This window comes from Folsomia candida, unplaced genomic scaffold, assembly GCF_002217175.1.
Source record: "Folsomia candida strain VU population unplaced genomic scaffold, ASM221717v1 Fcan01_Sc005, whole genome shotgun sequence".
NCBI lineage: Eukaryota > Metazoa > Arthropoda > Collembola > Entomobryomorpha > Isotomidae > Folsomia > Folsomia candida.
In genome coordinates this window covers 10,230,004-10,252,923 of record NW_019091197.1, presented here as the reverse complement: position 1 = coordinate 10,252,923, position 22,920 = coordinate 10,230,004, and the positions used below count along the sequence as shown (strand labels likewise).

The 22,920-nt window shown below is 38.7% G+C and overlaps 2 protein-coding genes across 6 annotated transcripts; both read left to right on the top strand.

Annotated features, from left to right (window-relative positions):
* Nucleotides 1–10,149: 10,149 nt before the first annotated feature.
* LOC118435928 lies at nucleotides 10,150–14,403 on the top strand. Its single transcript, XM_035852459.1, has 7 exons — nucleotides 10,150–10,449; nucleotides 10,860–11,040; nucleotides 11,111–11,232; nucleotides 13,331–13,796; nucleotides 13,870–13,993; nucleotides 14,225–14,253; nucleotides 14,336–14,403. Exons 1-7 carry the CDS (start codon nucleotides 10,228–10,230, stop codon nucleotides 14,401–14,403), a joined length of 1,212 nt encoding a protein of 403 aa, XP_035708352.1. The 5' UTR covers nucleotides 10,150–10,227.
* A 2,746-nt stretch (nucleotides 14,404–17,149) lies between these two features.
* LOC118435885 (tyrosine-protein kinase receptor old-1-like) lies at nucleotides 17,150–21,879 on the top strand. 5 transcript variants are annotated; one of them, XR_004835049.1, is made up of 10 exons: nucleotides 17,150–17,328; nucleotides 17,625–18,046; nucleotides 18,489–18,659; nucleotides 19,016–19,183; nucleotides 19,500–19,630; nucleotides 19,930–20,098; nucleotides 20,157–20,278; nucleotides 20,387–20,487; nucleotides 20,547–20,741; nucleotides 20,827–20,917. XR_004835049.1 is itself a non-coding variant. In XM_035852389.1 (7 exons), the coding sequence occupies exons 2-7, from the start codon at nucleotides 17,701–17,703 to the stop codon at nucleotides 20,351–20,353; spliced, it is 1,182 nt and encodes a 393-aa protein (XP_035708282.1). In that variant the 5' UTR covers nucleotides 17,150–17,328; nucleotides 17,625–17,700; the 3' UTR covers nucleotides 20,354–20,380. The 5 variants fall into 5 exon arrangements, 3 of the variants coding, with proteins under 3 accessions (XP_035708282.1, XP_035708283.1, XP_035708284.1); XR_004835050.1 differs by lacking the exon at nucleotides 20,827–20,917 and having other exon boundaries at nucleotides 20,392–20,487; nucleotides 20,547–20,597; XM_035852389.1 differs by lacking the exons at nucleotides 20,387–20,487; nucleotides 20,547–20,741; nucleotides 20,827–20,917 and having other exon boundaries at nucleotides 20,157–20,380.
* The last annotated feature ends 1,041 nt before the right edge of the window (nucleotides 21,880–22,920 follow it).

Genomic DNA, 22,920 nt, shown 5'->3' with positions numbered 1-22,920 from the left:
TTTCGAGATTGCAGATTGGAGATACTCGATATTGGAGATTGGTAGGTTATTGAAACTTGAAAAGTGAGATGAAAATGTTGGAAGGATTACGAGTGACAAGGCAGGCTACTTTTGTAGCAGTAAGTTGGAGAAGTAAAGAACGTCCACTAAGTTAAGGCACTGCCTCAATAAAATACCCACAGTTTCACAACCACTCGGTGAAATTTGAAAATATTTACATATGTATATCCCCAAATACTTGTCATTCAAATATAGAATATAGCTAAAGATTCTAAACCTCCGTTAGCCATGGTTTTTCTGAAATTTTTCGTTAATTCTTTTCCACCGGTTTTTCAACCTTCGGCGCTAATTTTCTGCCATATTGCTTTGAATTTCCGAAAGGTATTGGGCACATCGTCAGGCTTAGAGTATGTTGACTTGGTGAATGCCAGAATTTTTTCAATCGGATGAAGTTAAGGTACATTTGGTGGGTTGAAATGTTTTGGTACAAAATTGACTTTTTTTGATTTGAGCTACTCGGTCACTTTCTTTGCGTAGTGACAAGTTGCATCATCCGACCAAGAAAACGTCTTGTCATTTTTATGAAACTTATTTGTTAGTGCTTCTAATCCTGTCTTTATACAACTTCTAAGATAAAGGTATTGATTAAAATTTCGTTCAAGAACGTCCGGGTCAGAAATTTGAGTGCGACTGGAGATTGATTACCAAATCCAATATTCTTTGGAAATTTGTATTTTTTTCTCACTTTCTGTTCACGTGGAGCTTCAATAGGGTCGGAACTATAAAAAATGACGTCCCGGAATATTTTATGTGTTGACCGTGACACACGTTTCGTTATCCTTAATGACCACTTTTCCATGAACTTTCTTAAACAATTCCTGATAGCCTTTACAGACCTTTCATTTTTGTATCGTCTAGTGATTTGGTGCTTGTACAATCATTCGGCCTTGATACCCAGTTAATGTACTTTAATTTGTGATAAATAGCTTCTTCAAATTTTGACCCTGCTCGAAGCAGTGACGGCTGTTGTAAATGGAAAAGATTTGAAAATTTCGAAAAAGTTGAGTTTGCTATTGAATATGATAGAGCAATATAAAGGGTGTTAATAAAGTCCGATCCCATTTTTCCTATAAAAAAGTGAAGGCTAGTATAAAAAAAACTACCCGTGATACTTACAAAAAATGTTCGACATATTTACCTTAGTATTTGGTCTTGTTACCATTTACTTTAACCATGCCCTCAACTCTTTGTTTAAGGCTCTGTGCTAATTTTTCCAATGTGTCTGTGGGAATCGAATTCCATACATCTTGAACTTTTTTTACTAGCTCTTCCCTCGTCCGGGGTTGTGGTTCTTTGTATACATTTTCCTTAAGTATGGACCACAGGTTCTCCAGGGGATTCAAATCTGGGCTGTTTCCGGGCCACACCCCCTTGCTCCAGACCGTTGAAACTTGCGTCTTGATGAGACTCAAACTCGCTTTTGCTGTATGGGCTGTAGCACCATCCTGCATGAAAACTATTTTTCTTTCATTCGGAAATATTTCCTTGTTCCCCATGCTATCGAAATAGATAGGTAATATTTTTTCCATATAATGCTTTGCATTGACTGATTGGCCTTTTGGTATGATATGTAGAGGGGTCACGCAACGTGCACAAAATCCACCCGCTACCATAACTTTAAGCCCGAATTTTGGGATCGCTCTTGATGGTACATCCGATTTGTTTTCTGTCCTGTAACGAACATTTTGTTGGTTCAATTTTGGATATAGTTCAATAATAGATTCGTCAGTCCAAAGGATGTGACTGCGCAATTCTTCACCAAGTGTTTTTTCACTCAAATGGCCACTTTTCTGAAGGAGTTCTCCAAATTTCAGACGGTCATCGATATTTTTTTGTGACATGAGAGGTTTTTTGGTTAGTTTGTAAGCTGTGTGACCCCACCTCGTAGATTTCACAAATTTTTGCACGGTCACATAGTTAATTTGCTTCTTCTTCTCTTTATAGCGTTTTGAGTCATTTAACTCCCTTGCACAATTACGTAATGAACTACCGGTTTTCTTGTAAAGTCTGTTTTTAATCATTCTCTTTGTGGTAGGTGACACCTTTCTGGGTCGCCCGGGTCGCTTTTTGTCGTGGACAAAATTTTTGTTCTTCCATTTCCAAACAGTTCTGCGGCTGCAGCCCAATTTTTGCACAATTTCTGCAGGTTTAAACCCCTGCTGATGCAATGTTTGTATCTTAACTCTAAGATGCTCATGACTTACACGTTTAGTTGTTCCTCCCATGGTAAAAATTTGAAATAAATAACTTCACTGGTTCAAAAGTTCCAGCTGAATTTGTAACAACCGCGCTCCAAAAAATTCATGGGATCGGACTTTATTAACACCCTTTATCTGGGACAAAGAAAATGTTTAAATAATCGAAATCCGATAAAAATTGGATTTTTAGCAGCAGTTTAAGTGTCCCATAAACGGGCTTTTTTGGTATTTTTTACACCATTAAGGGGGTGTGGCGGGCACAAATATGGCCATGGGATAAAACCACTTTAGGGTTATGCTACACTCACCTAGGGCTACAAGATATGCAAAGGGCATCAAGATCTGGGAGGCACATGTTGGGGGGTTGTCCTCCTAAGTGTTACATACAATGGGTGCAAACAAGGTTTTACCAGATAATGCGGAAAAAATCGCTTCCGAAAATCAGTGGGAAATAGGATAAAGTAGTCATGAGGATGACACCTGATGGCGCCCACCATAAGGTGGCGCTCCATTCTTCACACGTTCCACTGGGTGGCAAAACCACTCGTATTTATCCAACTGTCTTGAGAAAAATTGTTTTGGATGGGAATTATGCAGTGTTTCGAGTGCAAGTTTTTACCGTTAGCATTAGCAACTATTGGCAATAACCAACTGCAAGAAAGGGATTTTTCTCCTATTTTTACCCGCGAAACTTGCACTGCAAAACAAGAAATGCAAGAAACCGGAGGTGCAAGATATGCAAGAAAATGCAAGAAATAGAAAGCCATCTACCGACGCGCCCTATTAACTATGCTGACAGGAAGAGTTTCTTGTACCCTTGGGTTTCCTGGGGATAAAAATAGGTGAAAAAATCACTTTCTTGCAGTAGGTCCTTGCTGGTGGTTCCTTGCACTCGAAACACTGTATACCGGCAATGCTCGTACCCAACCACGCCTCGATGTATGTAAGACTGGCTTAAAATACGATTAACCTAGACTAATTTTATACACTCTTATTCCTGCATGCCAAAATTAGCTCACCGTCGGTTGTCCGCGTGCCAGAGGAATTTGAGTGATCACTTTGCAGCCGTCACTTTTTAAGCTGATGATTATTTTTGCACAAATTGTTGTGAGGACACAATTGCTTTGTAATTATTGGACAGGGTTCGTAAAGGTGTCTAATTGCTCTGATTTTTTGTCCTCGGTGTGTTTCCAATAATGGGAAATATGCATCCGGCTAACGAATCCGAATTTGGTTCTGGTTTTCCGTCTACGTCCGGTCAATCCGCAAATTTTACAAATTGCATATTTATAAAATTCCAAATTCGAAATTCGCGTTACTTTTGGACTGGGAATAAAGTAAGAACGAGGGTGCGAATGCGGGGCAAACGGAATATAACTCGTTACACAAATGTGTGTAATTGGTATTCAAGAGGTTAAGTAATTGATCTTACCAATGGAGTTCCTGCAGAGTAGGACCGTGAAATAATATTTGAGCAACATCCTCGTCGAGTAGGAATGAAGTACAAAAGTAAATAATTTTTTAGCACTCGTCGTAACTTAGCAGGGTGTTATCTAGTCAATTATTTTTATGATGGACAAGACAGAGGATGAATTGTCACACTCAATTTGTATCAATCAGTACTGATGCAGAGATAAGTTCACAATTAGTATTGCACAATTCTGTACAAGAACAGCTGCTAAGCTACAGCAGCGACCTCGAATGATAACCATGCTCGTACACCGATACAAAATAAAATATTGGTTGGACACCACCTTGAAGAATTCGTCAATTTTTGGTTATCATTTAGCAGGAAAAGTTTCATTTCTTTACCATCACTAGTAGTATTTCTATTTTATTTCATGCATTTCATCGTAACATTCACTCGTCCATACTCATATTTTACAGATTGCATCGTCATATGCAATAAACCAATAATTTGTCATTTTTTTCGCGTTCTGCAAGTTATTTAACCTCTTTTCGACCGTAACTTCAAACTCCTTGTTGCCAATAACCCCTGAACTTGAGTTCAATTTTCAAATTCGAAAAAAATGAGAATTCCATATTTTTACGTGGAGTTGATATAGAAAATATTCAAAAATTCGGCTGAAAAAATTCGACTTTTCACTATCGAGCTGTCTACTTTTCGTAATGACGTTTTTCATTTTGTTACCAATTTTCTACTTTCATGTTACTTGGCAATAGAAAATTTCTCTATATCATGTCATGTATCTGGTCTCTAAGGGACTTGGTTTAAAATACACGATATCTCTTGCATTTGGTCAGAAAGAGGTTAAATTTATTTAGCACCTTGTTCAATATATAAATGCTGGGTGTGGCAATGGGTAGAGAGTTTGTGATGTTAATGAACAGGTGCAAGTTATATAAGTTGGACAGCAAATTCTTCATTCTTATATTAATAGTTAAATAAAATTCCACTTGATTAATAATGAGTGTGAAATATGTATTGTGTTGTATTGTAGTGTTTCGTTCAACTGTCAATATATATCAGTTTATAAAGATAAACTGGTTTGCAACCCAATGACACCATAATATGTATATACCTGCATATATGAACTAATCAGTCGTATTTAAAATAATTAAAAATTAAAAATATTGAAATGATGGGGGTTTTTATTTATAAAAAATTGTGACCATATTTGCAATGTGAATTTTCAACTCTGCATACAGGGTACAGGGTCGAAGAGGGCACTGCATACAACCTTCACGAATACGACTCCAATAAGGATGACCCAAAAATTGATTCTGTGAAGTCCTATCTCCTCCGACTTTGAAATGTCAGGTGCAGCACGGCGGAGGCTCATGATGAAGAAAAAGGACAAGAAGAAAGGACAATTTCTCAATGATCAGGTAGCGTTAATCAAAATGCACCAAAATTTCTTCAAATGTTAATAATTTAATATCAGGATGACTTTGACGACGACCGTGAGGATGACTTCCTCAAATCGCAAGCCCCCTCGAGGAAGAGGAAGAGGAGGAAAACACGATTTAAGAAGGATAATGACGACCCGGACGAGGAGGAGGTTTGGAATCTGGATTACTTTATATAATATTCTTGCACTAATGTTTTTTAGTGCTATTGTTCTTATAGATGAATTTCCTTATTTTTTCATTTAGGAGCACAAGAGTATGAGTGAGGAGGGGGAGGAGGACGATTGTCCCTCCGAACTGTCTCTTCCCCCATCCGAAGACGAGGATGGAGACGAAGACGAGAGCCAAGGACAAAAGGAGTCAAAGAACAAAAAAAGAAGACGGAGAAGTGGATGTAATTTATTTTAAACCATCTCAAAAAATGGGACATGTTTTTTGAATATTCATTAATTTGTTTCTTATTTCATATATCTCTCTCAACTACCAGGAGGAAGCAAGAAAGCGGCGACTCGAATTCATTCTCAAACGCTCGGAATTCTACACCACGAAATTCACCGGCGTGGGTAAATCAACCAGCGCCAATTCCGCCACCACAACTCCGGGAGGAAGGCAAGTATTTTTTATCAAGGGATTTTAACATGATTTTTAATAATGATAATTGAATTGCTAGCCAACGCGGTCGTAAAATAGTAGAATATGAAGTGGACCCTTACTTGGAAGAATCTGGGGGCAATGGTGGCGGTGCTGGGGTGCGGTTCGACTCCTCTCCCTACTTCATAACGGGGGGTGAGATGCGTGACTACCAAGTGAAAGGGTTGAACTGGCTCGTCAACTTATGAGACTGGGATAAACGGTATTCTGGCGGATGATGGGCCTCGGGAAGACGTTGACCTCGATTTCCCTTCTCGGTTACTTGAAAAACGTCCGCGGCCGCCACTTCCACGCCCTCGTCATCGTTCCCAAAAGCACGTTAAACAACTGGATGGTGGAGTTGGGCTGGTGGTGCCCGAGTCTCAGGCCCCTCGCCATGATATTGGGGACAAGGAGGCGAGGAAGAAGCTGTTCAAGGGACATCTTAACAAACTAAAGAGTTGGGATGTGCTCGTCACCACGTATGAAATGGTCTTGCTGGAGAAGATTCTGCTAAAAAAGGTGGGGAGTCGTGTCGGGTTTTTTACCACTATGGTTACAATTATCGTTTTATCCAGATCCGTTGGGGTTACCTCATAATTGACAAAGCGCACCGGATTAAGAACGAGAAGTCGCTGTTGTCGAGAATCGTTCGGACCCTCAAGTCCCGTCACCGCCTCCTCCTGACGGGCACACCGCTTCAAAATAATATTCACGAGCTTTGGGCCCTGCTCAACTTTCTCCTCCCGGAAGCCTTCTCCTCTGCGGATGACTTTACCTCGTGGTTTGCCGAGGATGAGATTGGGGATGAGGGGCTGGTTCAGCGGCTACACACTATTCTCCGTCCCTTCCTACTACGGAGGTTGAAGGCGGATGTCGAGCAGGGCATCCCACCCAAGACGGAGATGAAGATTTATGTCTCCCTAAGCCAAATGCAGAGGGTGGTGTATAAAGACGTCCTCCTCAATCAGTTTCATGTTGTCAGTACTTAACCTCTTTTTGACCAAATTCGAGATATCGTGTATTTGAAACCAAGTCCGTCAGAGACCAAATACTTGATATGATATAGAGAAATTTTCCATTGGCGAGTAACATGAGAGTAGAAAATTGGTAAAAAATGGAAACTTGATTATGAAAAGTGGAGAACTCGATAGTGAAAAGTCGGATTTTTTTAGCCGAATTTCTGAATATTTTCTATATCAACTCCACGTAAAAATATGAATTTTAATATTTTTCGAATTTGAAAATCAGTTTTGAAAATTTGGTATCCAGGAGGAGGGTCAAGTTACCTTGATCTCACCCTCAGACGAAGAAGATCTTGCAAATCTCACCCTCCGCGGAGACGAGGACAATATGAAAATGTAGGATCATAATTTAAAATGGAAATTAGAGTAGATATTTATGTAAAATGCCCGTCTGTCTGTCCTGGCGTGTTCTAACTTTTGCGCCATTCAATGAGGGTATTCACGTCTACTTTGTAAATTCGCATCGTAACATTAATTTATTTAATTTTTGCCAACTTGTTCCAATTTGTACAAACCATCCTCCTCCATTCATACCGAAATTTGGTCGAACTCGACCTCTGTCTTCATATTTGTGGCCCTCCAGTTCAAGAAAAAGAAGAATTTTGCGAAGGGAAGAAATTCAACAACGTGAAGAAATTAACGCTATCATTTAATTCCAAGTACTGGGCACTACAAGGCGAGAAGATGGCAGCAATAGTGGCAGTATTTCCCAACATTGTAGAACTTTGCGTGCCAGGTGACGTCCTTCCAATTGTACTGACTGATAAGAGTTCATGATCAACGTGAGTGACACATTGATTTTGTTCAGAGTGGCCACGACTTCGCTTTACCGGGTAAAAATAATTTCATCATTTTATTGACATTTTGGAAAACCACAAGTTTACGCCCCTTACTTCTCTTGGAAACCGGTAAAATGCGACAACATAAAAATATTGTAAATCCAAAATAGGGGCGCAATCTCGGTATTTTGTAGCATATCAATAAAATGACGAAATTATATTTACCAGGAGTAACTAAGTATGTAATGGCCGCTCTGTAATGCACTGACTTTTTGGTGACGTAATCTTTCCAATTATACAGGTGCTTGTCCAGATTGCGTATCTTGACAAGCATGTCGGCCTCAGAGTGCAAGTCCCTGTTAAATTTGACCCAACCCTTGACCCACTTATACATCAACAACACCGTCAACGCCTCCTCATTCGAGCAATATACTGACCCCGAGGTTGCCACCTCCCTGTACGAAATCCTCTCCATACATCCCCACACTTTGCAACATCTCGACTTAAGATTGAGAAAATTGAGGGGAAATGGTGTCTTGAAGTTGCCTAATTTTCCCAACCTGAAACGATTCGTATTACGGAGTGGAACGTTTGGTTTCAAATATTACGACTTTGATGTCACTTTCTATACACCAATTCTTAATTACGCGACCACATTTCCCAAACTGCAGGAGTTATGGTTCCATCCGTGGGAGGGTGGTCGTTGGCAACCCTGTTTCGAATCCTTCTTCCCAGAAATGGCAGGGGTTTGTGAGACCATGAAAATATTTGAATTTAGGTATATGTGCATTTATTCGTATAAATGTTGGATGGATGTGTTTGCGGGACTGAACATAGGCGCAGCCACGGATTTTTTCCAGGGTGGGCACTTTTTTTAGAGATACTATATCTTGCTGTGTATTTAGATAATGTTTCTTAACACTTAAAGTTACCAAGCGTAGAGGGGCTAAATGAATACTATTTGGTGCATAGACTGTGACTCGAGCAACACAATTGGACGTCAGTAGGATTACTTTTCTGCTAGATAATTTCAGTAGGTACTTGATATGAATAGGAAATTTGTCATCAGTAGTTGGAAAGGTACAATATTTCAAATTGAATAACTCGCGAAATGAGCTCGCCCAACCCAGAAAACTTCTTCTGGCTTTGATGCTAATTTGTGCTGGTAGAATTCCAAAGACAAATTCCAAAAACGACTCTACATAATTATATTACCAAATTAATTGTAAAAATGTTGGGTTCAAAAGCATCTGCGCACAACCTGTCCCACATCGGCCCATGAATAACGCTTTTATGACACGCTTTCCGTCCACAAAATGGGTTACTCCTGTCTTGAATACCCGAATTTTGAGATCATGGGTTGACGAGATTAAACCAAAGATAGGAATCCAGACTGGAGAGTATCACAATATGAGTATCACAACGTAAATCAGGGACTAAGAAATTAGAACTTGTAATGAGGTGAGCCTGCCCAATTCACACAGGGCATAAATAACACGAGCAGTTGAGAGACTGCCCATACGGGGAATTTAAGACTGCTCTTTTCACCCTTACAAATTGATGGGAAATTGACACGGGTAATGATAAGTTTTAAAATATTATTTCATATTTTACCAATTATGTGCATGGATCAATCAACTTATTAAGAAATATTCAGTAGTGTTTGACAAAATCGTGTAATATTTAATGGAGCAACAATAAACTATTTGGTGGAACACATATTATCGAGTTATTCATAACGACTTAGCACGTTCGCATATCTACATATTTTGAAATTGTAGTTTTAAGGATAAGCCGAATCTTAGTTTTAAGCCATATTTTTTGTAGGCTTATTAGATATTATTTTTATTACTTAGGATTAATTAGTAAATATTCATACAATGCAAATAGTCCGGTGTGCATCTCCCCGCCAAGGTGTTAAATTTTTCATCGGTTCTTTTTCTTTAATGTTGACACCGATTGGTTAATTATGTTATCTCCCTGCCGGTGTAAAAATTAAAACCATGCCGTGCAGACGAAAATGACAGTGCACGCCACAATTGAGCATTCGATGTACGTTGGTACATTCAACTGATTGTAGCAATTTCAATTTTGCATCAATTCTAATGAAAGTGTTATCAAATTGGGGATTTATTCCTATTTCGAATTTTATCCATTTTTTTCATTTATATTTCATATCCATTTATCCATTATCAAAACATTAACATCTTTCTTAATGATAAAATATACTAAATTTTGTTTTTCAAATTTTTACCTGACTTTTTTTAATTCAACTGAAAATAATGTAAATATTGACAAAATAATGGCGATAAATTGTTCAAAATTGACAGACCTTTGTAAAAATTTTTCTTTGTCTTGATAATGAATGCAGATTGTATTCGAAATATTGACGAATAAACTATTTCTTCGTGTCCACTCATATTTCCGTGTAAATTCCAGTTAATTGACAGACCTATGTACAATTAAAGCAAGACATTGTGGCTTTATGTCAACCCGACGATTTATCCTCACCGCAACCTTCGGACAGTTTCAAGTTGAGAGTCTGAACTTCAATCCACTAATATTTTCTGTGTGCCCAATGTAAAATAATTTTTTACTCTTCCGTCTCCTTCATTCCAAACAGAACATCGCTCTCAAACCAATAAAACACATGCAAGTTACAACATGAAGAAAATAATCATAATATTCTTCAAATTCGTGTCTGCGACTTGGAGTCTTGATTCTAATCCACCTACGCTACGGTTCAATCATTCCGTTGCTGGCACTACGTGGCAGCTCTGGGAACCGAGTGATAGCATTCCTGATTTTGTTTCAAATACGAGTCGTCAGTTCGGTTTGGAATGTGAGGCACCTTATCCGATTCAGATCAATGTTGAAGGATTCATTGTACGTACAAGCATTTTTTATACTACAACCCGACCAACACCATCGATACCTATTTGGCATTAAATATCGACGCCAAAAAGGTACGGATTTCCCCATTTCAGCGGTACCGAAATTCTACCGGTTTTTCGTCTTCGGTGTCCACCAAGTACTATTTCGGTGCTGATTTTTCGTTCCCTGTTTTCCGCTACTAACCCACACCAATTCGGTATTGATGTTCGTATAGAGTACAGATACCGATATTTTCTACGAAGAAACGGTAATGGTCCCGAACACCTAAAAATGGTAGTACCATTTCGATATTATTAGACTGGGCAAATCGGTACCTTTTTGGTGCCGTGCTTGTGCTGGTCGGGAAGGCACCAAAATTAAAATATTTTTTGTCATTCGATTCCTGAAAATTTATTAATTAGGGCAAGTCGCCAAAATATCAGTATTGGAAAATTAATCGACGCGAATCAGAAAATTCCACCGTAACGAGATTTAGTGCCTTTGTAAGATTTGATTATACATCTCAATTTCTTGGCCTCGCTGCTGCCCTCGTATGTCAAGGATCTCCCCGACTGAAAAGTTCTATGAGAATTTTTATTAAAGGTTTTATCAAATATTTGGTAATTCTAATAAAGTTTATTTGGAAATAAAAATAATTGAAATTATGGCCAAGATAAATGTGTGATGCCAAACTGCAAAGAAACGCTGATAGTGGTGGATAGCACGCTCATTCCTTGTCCAACAACAAACCCGGATGTGGTCATACGCCTACGACAAATTGCAGCAAATAAGACGGTAAATAGACATCAAAAAAATTGGTTGATAATCATAACTGGAGCTTAACCTCATGGGTACCAATTACACATTTGCGTAACGATTTATATTCCGTTGCGTACCAATTACAGAGATACAGTAGCCACTTTTGTTGTTTATCCTTTTTGCAAATGTATGTGCGATGCCCATATTTTCTTAAGAAATGAACCAATTCTTATGAAAATGCACACAAATATACATTACATATTGGGGATGAAGACTTGTGTAATTTAAAGGTCATAATATTGCATGTTGAGTGGGGGTAAAATAATACATACCACAGAGTTGGAAAACACCGCACACTTGTTGTTTATCCTTTCTAGATTTTTAATTACAATTACGAGATTTGTGTACAAAAAATATTACTAATAGTGTGTATGACCTCCTCTGGCCTTAATTACTTCAGCCACACGCTTTGGCATTGACTCCACCAACTTTCTTGAAATTTCTGGGTCAAAAGACTCCCACTCCTCTCGAAGAGCTTTCTCCAATTCTGATTTGTTCTTAGGAGACCTGCAACGTACTTTCCTCTTCATGATAGTCGACAAATGTTCTATTGGGTTCATGTCTGGTGACTGGGCAGGCCAGTCCATTTTATTTATACGTTTTTTAGTGAACCACTCACTGACAACCTTGGCGGTGTTTTTGGGGTCACCATCCTGTTGGAAGATAAAGTTGCTCTGAAGGCGAAGTTTTTTTTTGGATGGCAACAAATTTCTTTCCAAAATGTCTAGATAGACCTCCTTTGTCATAATTCCATCGATGACATGCAAATTTCCAAGTCCCTTCCAACTCATGCACCCCCAAACCATAATGTTACCACCGCCGTGCTTCACCGTCGGAAGCAAGTTCTTCCTCTTCAATCGTTCACCTGTCTTACGGCGTATGTAAGAAATGCCATCAGTACCAAAAATGTTGAATTTGCTTTCGTCACTCCATAAAACCGACTTCCATTGTTCCACGGTCCATCCAGCATGATCTTTCGCCCATTGAAATCGTCTTTTGATGTTCCTCTTTGACAGCCACGGCTTCTTGCATGGTCTTCGGCCATGAAGACCAGATTCCTTCAGTCGTTTTGTAATTGTTGTGTTTGAAACTGTCAATTGGTAGTTCTTGGTCAGTTCTGCATTCAGTTTTGACACAGAAAGTCTTGGGTTGATCTCAACGAGCTTGGCCATAAGTCGATCTTGGCGACCAGTGGTGCACCGAGGTTTTCTTCGTCCAGCCAGATTTGCAATTTCTCCGGTTTTCTTCCACTTTTGGATTATTTTCTTAGTTGTTGACAATGCAACTTTTGTTTTCTCAGCAATTTGAACTTGTTTGACTCCCTTCTCGTAGAAGTCAATTATTTTCTTGCGGACTTCGAACGCAACCTCTTTGCCGGCCTTCCTGCATATTATATTACATAGTGTGAGATGAAATAATTAATTATACGTAGTAATCAAATTTTACCTTCCCCGTCGGTCCATTTTGAAGTGTTTTTAATAGTACTTTGTCATTCCGTCAAGAATTACTTTCCAAAATGCAAAAAGGATAAACAACAAGTGTGCGGTGTTTTCCAACTCTGTGGTATGTATTATTTTACCCCCACTCAACATGCAATATTATGACCTTCAAATTACACAAGTCTTCATCCCCAATATGTAATGTATATTTGTGTGCATTTTCATAAGAATTGGTTCATTTCTTAAAAAAATATGGGCATCCGCACATACATTTGCAAAAAGGATAAACAAGAAAAGTGGCTACTGTATGTGCAATTTAAAATTTACCGTTGACAACCAAAATATATGGCAAAAATTGAAAAATGGATCAACTCCAGTGCCAAATGTGGAAAAATTCATGGTAAAAAAGCGGACTTTTTCAGCGTAAATATTGAACTTTTTCTATATCAAGGCCATGCACAAAAGTGGAATTTTCGAGTTTTTGGACCTTTTGTCAATTTTGAGTTTTGCAATTCTAAAATAAATCACTAACAGCCTTATAATTGATTTTATTTAGTACCCAAGAGGTTAAAAGTAAATTTGTTTATATTGTTTATATTGTTTATAATTTGTTTATGTAATAATTTTGTTTATAGCTGCAACGTGTAAATTATACAACCTATGATCCGACCAGAGGCTTCCAATTATCGGAGCCAATCCAAGGAAATTTTACTTGCACCACAGGCGATGAAACGGTCTCGGTAATTTCTAAAGTGACAAAGTACGAAAACTTAACGTCTTATTCCCCCGGATCAGCCTCATTAGTTCTTGGCTATGTGAATGAGCCACTCCATTTCACCTGCAAGTCACCCAACTCAATCGAAATCTTAAATAATGACCCCCATCTGGTCTTTAACTTCACCTTGGACAGCGAGGTTGAGAAACACTTCTCCGTTGCACGAACCCAACCCACCAGGGTGGGCAAGAGAACGGAGGAGGCAGCATGGTCAAACATCCGGGAAGGGAATGGAAGCAGGAAAACGAGAAAAATATCTTGTGTAAATCCGGATCAAACGAGGAATAATGTTACAGAAATCGTTTCCTGGTTTTACGACATTATCGGTGACTTGAAAGAAAAACAATTCCATGAAACAATTGTCAACTGGTTTAGCAATATGAACTCATGTTTTCACAGACTTTCCTCCGCTTTGCACCGTGCGACGGATTGAACTTTTTGTGGCCACGCGCATTTTCAACTTTCCCGTAAGGATATCATGTGTTCTCTATATCTCTGTTATTCCCCATAATATCCATTCCTGGTAAGTACTAAAAAAAGTTCAAAAAATTAGAATTATTTTGATAAAAAAAAATTCTGCTATAAGTTTATACTTTTGGCATGAGCGGGGTTCAAAGTTGGGATTTACAAGGGTAGTGTCACAAGTGATAATCGCGGATTTCACATACAACACATCAAAATGAACACAATATTTGTTATAATGAACTGAAATTAACTGAAATGTGATTACTAGTCATAATACATGATATTATAGCACGATAATGCAATGTTCGCCCGATTTTGGTAAAAAAATAAATATTGGAAAAATAAATTATATTTGTGTCATATATGATTAATTTAACTAAAATATTTATTTATTTCGCAGAACCGAGGAATCGAAATATGAAGAGAAGCTTCCTTCGTGGACATGATGAAAATTACTTGGTTAAATGATCTAGGATGAATGTTTGGCAATTATCGTTGGGATGTTCGGTGTTATTGGTAAATGAGTTAAAATAATATTCTTGTTTCAGATTACAATTGATTACGGTAGCGACACGGACATTGACATGGATTGGACACCAATTTCGGAAACACCAAACACCGTGGGGGGCCCATCGGTGGGAAGTCAGGAAGCTGAACCCGGAGTGTATGATGATCTTTCCCATACGGACTCCACACAGCAACCTGACGGACCTAAATCGGGCTATTCGTTAAAAAATGAGCACAATTAAAGATAATGCCGGTGGATCTACGAATGACGACTCGGAACAGCCTTCTTCAGACCGACCTGACTTGATGGTGTCGCTGGCCTCAAGTGATAAGTCTCCAGAAACAAGGACACACGACATGGAAGATGACGACACGGAAGGAGTACCAACAATTATAGAAAAGAAGTTTTTGGCCGAAAAGGTAATATAAGGGTTATTTTATTCTCAAAATTAATAAAAAAAATTTACTGTTTTTTTTTACTTAAATAATTAAAATCATATGGGTTTCAGATAGTAAATTTAAAAACACCGTCTGAACGAGTTAATTTTATCAAGACAACTGTATCAGAATCTTTACCTGCAAGTTTGAACGATCTGCAACAGGATCACTTGGACAGATTAGCAAGAGCTTGGGCCTTCAAAACAGTCGCCAAATATCAGAAGTGCGCAAGAAGAATGAGTTTTTTCTTGGACAAGGAAAAACAATACTTGGACGGTTATTTTGTCTTGCCTAAAAACTTCTTCCCTTCAGAAAGGACCAAGCGACGAAGGGTTGAAGAACTTGAGAAATCCTTGTCCCCTGAGGATCCTGGCGACCTTGTCCATGCAGTTTCTAGGACGTTAAATAAGCACGGACATCCTGAGGCAGCCAGAATTATCAAAAAATCCCTGTCACCATCGAAACAGCAAGTAATACTGGATTCCCTCAGCAAACCTTCAACAACTCCAACCCCTTATACTGCTGAAGAAGCATTGTCCCTAATTTTGGATTTGGGATTGACACAAACACAGTACCAGAGGCTTCGAGAAGGAGCTAACCAGCATGGATGTCCTTTATATCCATCCTACCATGAAGTTCAAAAGTGCAAGATTTCCTCAAGACCACCAGCGGATGAATTGTGCGTGACAGAGTCCTCAGCATCAATTCCATTGAATTCCCTGTTACAGCATACTGCATCTCGTATTGTCAATATGCAGAATTCGGTCTTGCTTCAAATATTTGCCTCTCAACATATATGTGAGATCAAAGCAACACTAATTTGCTCATGGGGATTTGATGGATCATCTGGACAATCTAGATACAAGCAGAAGTCTTCAACATCTTTTGACGACTCCTCAATATTTGCAACAACTTTGACTCCAATCAGATTGACTGCCGCTAATGGAACTATAATTTGGAACAATTCTTCGCCTCAATCCATTCGATTTTGCAGACCCCTACACCTGCAATACATCAAGGAGTCCCAGGAAAAAATATTGAACGAGCAAAAATATGTTGAAGATCAGATTGCAGTTCTCGACCCAATTGAAGTATTTGTGGACCTGGGGAAAACCATCACCATCAACTTCGACTTGAGATTTACTGTAATTGACGGAAAAGTATTATCAGCAATTTGTGGGGTCAAATCTTCAATGTGTTGCCCGATTTGTGAAGCAAAACCTTCAACATTTAATTCCATCGAAAATATTGGAAAAGGGTTGTTTACCCCGAAGCCCGGGCGTCTTAACCATGGTATCAGCCCTCTCCACGCTTGGATTCGACTTTTGGAACTTTGTTTACACATTGCATACCGCTTGGATATCCAGAAATGGCAGGCACGTGGACCTGTGCTTCAGGCAAGTGTAAAGAAGAGGAAGGAAGAGATCCAACAGTTACTGCTGAAAGAAATGGGACTGCGGGTGGATTTTCCAAATAATACTGGCAGTGGAACATCCAATGATGGCAACACCGCTCGTCGAGCATTCCGAAATTACGAAGAGTTCGCAAAGTTGACTGGATTAGATGTGGAGTTTGTTCGAAGGCTCTGGGTCATCTTGGTGGCCTTAACTTGTCAACTCCCCCTCAACGCTGACAAATTTGGAGAGTATTGCTTCAACGTAGTACAATATTACCTAACTTTGTATCAATGGTTCCCGATGCCTGCATCAATGCACAAGATCCTGATCCACGGAAAGGACATCATAAATTCTGGTATTATCCCCCTTGGATGCCTTGGAGAAGAAGGAGGTGAGTCTCGAAACAAGATGTACAAGTCGGATAGACTGCGTCATTCTCGAAAAATTAGTCGAACAGCCACTATGACAGACATATTCAATCGAGCCATGGATACCTCAGATCCCCTATTATCATCTCTTCATCTGGACAAAAGAGCCCGTTATCGAAAACAGTTGGCTCTACCTCAAGAAGTCCTACATATGCTAGAATGCCCATCTGTACCAACTACACAAGAATTTGGTGACGATGATCAACAAGTCGAACCCGATGAAAACAGTTTGGACTACGAAAATGAAATTGAACTTGAAAACGAGGTAAGTATTTTTTTCCCCATTATTTTATTCTAACTATACTAAGTATTAGCCCAACGATAAAAACCAACGACAACAAATGTTTTTAGTTTTATGAATCTAGTCATTTTTGATCATGTTATAAGGTATAAAGTTAAATTGAGTGATTATAAATTATGTTTGTTATTATGCCCATGTAGTTCTACTCAGCGGCCCCAAGCCATGTACCTTAATACTCTAATCCCAGGTAGTATTGCGGTTTTAACCGACAAGGGGCCCTACCTGGCTTAAATTTTCTATTTTCAGATCTTTGAATCGAGTTGGCATTTGCACATGTGAACAACTTCAAAATAATTACAACAAGGCGTACGTTACATTTAAGGTAATGTTTTTTTTATATATTTCCTGTATTTATTTTTTTTACCAAAATCGGGGGAACATTGCCCTATCGTGCTATAATATCATGTATTATGACTAGTAATCATATTTCAGCTAATTGTAGTTCATTATAACAAATATTGTGTTCATTTTGATGTATTGTATGTGAAATCCGCGATTATCACTTGTGACACTACCCTTGTAAATCCCAACTTTGAACCCCGCTCATGCCAAAAGTATAAACTTATAGCAGAATTTTTTTTTATCAAAATAATTCTAATTTTTTGAACTTTTTTTTAGTACTTACCAGGAATGGATATTATGGGGAATAACAGAGATATAGAGAACACATGATATCCTTACGGGAAAGTTGAAAATGCGCGTGGCCACAAAAAGTTCAATCCGTCGCACGGTGCTTTGCTATGGTCAGGATTCGACACGTGTAACTTGTCTATGGGATGATGCCGCAAGTTTGAAAATTACAGAATGCAACAATCCCATGCATTGCGCATTTATTCGACGTTGCTTCGACGATCCGTCCTGGTGCGTGGATGACTACTTCATCGGCACCACGTTGACAGAATGCCTTAATAAGAGGGAATGGCAGGGATTTCGAGAGTGTATTAGACTTAACGTGTTGCCTGGATATGGATACATGCAAGCAGGCCGGGCTGGTGGACGTGTTGTTATCGAGTACTTTACAGGCTTTGATAAACGGCGATGTGGGTTTTGAATTTGGGTCAAATATAATTATAGAAATGCGTAGAAATTACAGTTAACCTTTTTTAACTTCAAACTTCGAAGCCTTTGTTGCCACTAACAACAGAATTTGAGTTTTGTAAATTTTCAAAACTGATAAAAGTTCGAAAAAATTAAAATTCCATATTTTAACATGGAGTTGATATAGAAAATATTCAAATATTCGGCTGAAAAAATCCAACTTTTCACCATGGCGTTTTCCACTTTTCATAATGGATTTTTCATTTTTGACCAATTGTCAACTTCGATGTTAGTTGCCAATGGAAAACTTGAAATACGTCATATGACATATTTGGTCTCTAAGGAACTTAATTTCAAATACGTCATATTTCGTATTTAGGGGGGAAAAGGTTAATAAACTACATGTTAGAAGTAACCTGTTTCTTATATGTCCCACCCTCCTAGATTTTGATTATCGACAAGTCGAGCCAGAGAACTTGGTCAAGCTACACCCCTCGGAGTTGGTATTGTACACAAACATAACCTACAAGATCACTTGTAGAGCTATAGAATTTCTGTTTGTGAACGGGGTCAAATTGTCGATCGAATACAGAAACGGGTCTCAAGAATTTATCCGTGAGTTTGTCTTGATCAGTGTTCGATAAAAAGCAAAAAGTGCTGTAATGCTGAATTGCTTTTTACATGCTTTTAACTGTTGTATTGCTTTTTACTTGGTTTTTTGCTTTTTACTCGTGCTTTTTTGCCTTTTACTTGGCGCCACCTAGCGGCGTACATTAGAACTACTATGTTATAAGTAGCAAAAACGCAATAAAGCATCTATTTCAATGCAGCAAAAAAGCAGCTTTAAACTAAGTTAAAAGCAATCAAGCAAAAATGCAGCTTATTTGCTTGGGAGAATACTGGTCTTGATTACAGGTATTATTAAATGGAATACTATTTTTTTTAATGTTTGGCTATATTATCATGCATAGAAAACACTACCGACTTTGTCAACACAACCGATATCAATGGAATGGGCACCCTGGGTTTCACAATGGTGGAGAAAAATCTCTCAGCCGACGTCGTCGCGTTGCATTGTCATGCTCCTTGGTGGAACTCATCAGAATATATGATCGTATCTAGGAGGTTTGAAACAAAACGTGAGTTATTTACAAGTTGTACGCTCAAAATAATGTGGTAAGAAATCATTACCATGCGGAGTTACTATGATGCTCTACCGCGGTGGGAAAGATTTATTCCCGAATGGCAATATAATTACCAGCTGGTAAGAAAATTAATGCCAGAGAGTAACGAATTTAAATTTCCCAGAAATTATTATTGCCATTCCGGGATAAATCTTTACCAACGCGGTAGAGCATGATAGTGATACCGTACGGTAATGATTTCTTACCAAATTATTTTGAGTGTACTTTTGTGAAGACAATTTGTGAATCCTGTTTCATTTCAATATTGTAGACTTATTTCCTGCCAAAATCAACAAACCTACCAATCCCAGTCACACATTCGTCAATGGAGCAAGTCAAGGACTAATTTGTAGTGGAAGGGGTGAACCTCGGGTAGATTATGAATGGTATTTTGAACACGAGGTATTTCAATTTTTCACTTGAATCATCTTAATATATAAGGCGTCATTTATAAATTATGTAACGCGGAGCATGGGGTGGGTATTGGATGCGCGTGACAAAATGGCCGCCCCCATAAGCCAATGTATTAGGCGGCCATTTTGTTTGCGTTACAGGATGGGGGGGTGGGTCTGAAAAATCCCGATTTTTGCGTTACATAATTTATGAATGACGCCTAAAAAGTAAAATCACAAAACCATTACTGAACACACGAACCAATCAGGTTGAAAATAATTATCTAGAATAATTTTCCTCACTTATAGAAAATGGATTTTTCGGACCGATCTGATGGAATTTCGACAGAAATTAGTTCAGAAGGAGACAGCGTGCTAAGCTTTCTCCACGTTAATAAAAATATGAGTGGTGTCTACACCTGCCACGTAACAAATTGGAATGGGAGTGACAACTTCAATTTTACTGTGCATGTCGAAGGTGACGTTCTTTTTGGGATTATGATTTTTTTTCTGAATTTAAAATGAACCTGGTTCAGACAAAGAGAACGATGTCAAACTTGGCGCCATGTTTTGGACAAGCATTGGGGTTGCTGGGTTTGTTTTTCTTGCCTTTATGGCAATCACGGTCCTAGTTATTCGACACTATCGACTGAATTTGGTACGTAATAAAATATATAACGAAAGAGCACACCATTCTTCTCCTTTTTTTTCCGAAGCGGTACAGAGAACTTGAAGAAGATGAAATAAACGAGTTTTTTATGGGAAGGCCAGACATTATAGGAAACAGTGTAGAACTGAGAGAAAAACACGGGAAATTTTGGTCATATGACACATCCTTCGAAATCGATAGGAGTGATATTCAATTTGGTAATTTAATACATTCTAACCATCAGTACTCCAATTTTGAGAATAGTTCCATCTCCTAGATCACAATGACATGGTGGGATTTGGTAATTATGCGATCGTGCTGCGAGGACAACTCCTTTCGCAAGGAATCGATGTGGCAGTCAAACTCCCTAAGGCTACAACACAGATAGATGAGTTTAAGGGCTTGCTGACCGAAATTAAGATAATGATTTACGTCGGGAAACACCAAAACGTCATCGCCTTCATTGGTGCTTGTACTGACAGCATTAAAGAACGTTAGCTCTAAACAGTTAGAAAGTTGGAGAGCTAGTTAACCCAATTTTTGTTGTTAACTTGTAGGAAAAGTGTATATTTTGATGGAGTTTGCGGAGAATGGATGTTTGCATTCCTATCTCAGAAATCATAAACCAGGAAGCGTAAGAAAGGGGGGCCCACAAAGCGATAATATCGTCGTTCCGTGTGAAAATGAAGCATGGCCTATCGTTTCTGAGTTGGACATGATTCGATGGTCATATGAAATTGCGAAAGGAATGGAGTACCTGGCATATAAATCGGTGAGTGAATATTAGAAAGATACACAGCTGCCAAAAGGTGTATTTAATTGTGTTAGATTGTTCATGCCGATTTGGCCACTCGCAACGTCCTACTGGACAAAAATCTAATCGCTAAAGTGTCCGACTTTGGGCTAAGTAAACAACTCTATGGAAAACTAAATTACACCAAGAAAACAAAGGTAAGCATTTTACGGAGTGAGATGGTTAACGAGACAAAGAGTATTTTACACAATTAATTTTGCCATTTAGTCTCAACTCCCATGGCGTTGGATGGCAATCGAGTCTTTGACAGGATTTGAATTCTCGACTGAATCGGACGTCTGGAGTTACGGGGTTGTGCTGTGGGAGTTATTTAGTTTTGGCGATGTCCCATATCCCAACGAAAATTGGTCTAAAGCCTTCGTCGACATGTTGAAATCAGGACTCCGTCTTGAGCAACCGAAAGACGCTACGGTCGAAGTGTAAAGGAAAATATTGATATTTCAACCCACTTTTGTTCTCAATAGGCTGAAAATTAATTGTGGATGAACATTTTTTTGCAGATACAACAAATTGACCTCCTGCTGGGATTTGGATAAGTCTTGCCGACCCAGCTTCACAACCCTTCGAGAGGATTTTGAAAAGATGTGGCGTCACGAATCTAAAAATTCTTCAACTTCTTATTCTCAAATTGAAGATTAATTCAAAATCCCTGTTTTGGACCGAACTTTGAAACGACTATGTGGGTGATTTTTAACATTTGAAAATTTGTTATCCTAGTTCTCTCGAATAATTCGGTGCCGCTTTGTTTCTTGCTGTAAAATATTTTTCTTTTCAATTTCAATCTTATTTCATTAAATAAACCATTTAAAACTGAATTTAATGAAGCAGCGCAACGGTTACAATTCTCTGACGTTTAATTACCCCAGACCTATTGGAGGGAGGAGCTTCCGTTGACCCAATTCTCGCACACTTATCTCCAGTCTTCTCCACCCACAATTATCGTCATACGCTCACCACAAATATCGTCACCAATTGACGAAAAGTGATTTTTACACGGAAATTCCGCCAGTTGACTGCATAAGTCCTATATTGTGCTCATTTTGACATAGGTGGGAATCCTCGACTCGATAAGCACCTTAGGGTCATTTCTTGTTAGTTTAATTAACAATTGATAGAATTACGCAACAATTTTGGACAACTCTGCCAATACATTTTGAAGTTAGTTTTTTTTGAAGAACTAACAAACTTCCAATAAGTTTCTTCGACAAGAAATAATTTTAGAGGAATTAAACACACACCTTATTGATCACACTTTAGTCCATTGTTCGAAGTGGGCGCGAGAAATAAACGACACCAAACCAATCACTTCTATCAAAGATCCCTACAAGAAACTCTATTCCTCAATTCGATACGGAATTCATGCGATGTTTCTCCTACTTCATCATAGAACCCTCGTCACCTCACGTGGTTCTTGAAGCCATACAATATTCTGGATATTCCATTGACGACGGGGTTTTATTTCTGGTCGAATTGTGGCAGAAGGAAGGCTTTACTAGTGGAGGTGATTGGCCTAAAGATATATTTGCGACGGATGTACAAATTGTTTTTGTGCTTGGTATCGATCAGACGGTTGGAATATTCTGTTATTTCTGTTTCGACACGGTGCAAATTATTAGCGGTAATAATGTTGCCAAAGATTTGGCTACGTTATACCGGAGAATTAACTGCGTTGATTTGCACGGTGCAAGTGTTTCGATTCCGAAGAGCTGGTGGACTTCGAGTCATGTAGAATGTGAGCCAATGGTTCGTAGTCAGGTAGGAACTGAGCTTACCTGCAACGGAATTGGGCGACGAATCATAAACTTTGTCCGACTCCAGCACAATTTCACAATTAAGG

Bases quoted from the DNA above. Each gene is read 5' to 3' on its own strand.
- LOC118435928 (XM_035852459.1), top strand. From the start codon at position 10,228: ATGAAGAAAATAATCATAATATTCTTCAAATTCGTGTCTGCGACTTGG. The intron at 11,233-13,330 runs GTAAATAGACAT...TTTTGTTTATAG, and splicing joins AAATTGCAGCAAATAAGACG to CTGCAACGTGTAAATTATAC. The intron at 13,797-13,869 runs GTGACTTGAAAG...ATGTTTTCACAG, and splicing joins CTGGTTTTACGACATTATCG to ACTTTCCTCCGCTTTGCACC.
- LOC118435885 (XM_035852389.1), top strand. From the start codon at position 17,701: ATGCGCGTGGCCACAAAAAGTTCAATCCGTCGCACGGTGCTTTGCTAT. The intron at 18,660-19,015 runs GTGAGTTTGTCT...TATCATGCATAG, and splicing joins CGGGTCTCAAGAATTTATCC to AAAACACTACCGACTTTGTC. The intron at 19,631-19,929 runs GTATTTCAATTT...CCTCACTTATAG, and splicing joins AATGGTATTTTGAACACGAG to AAAATGGATTTTTCGGACCG.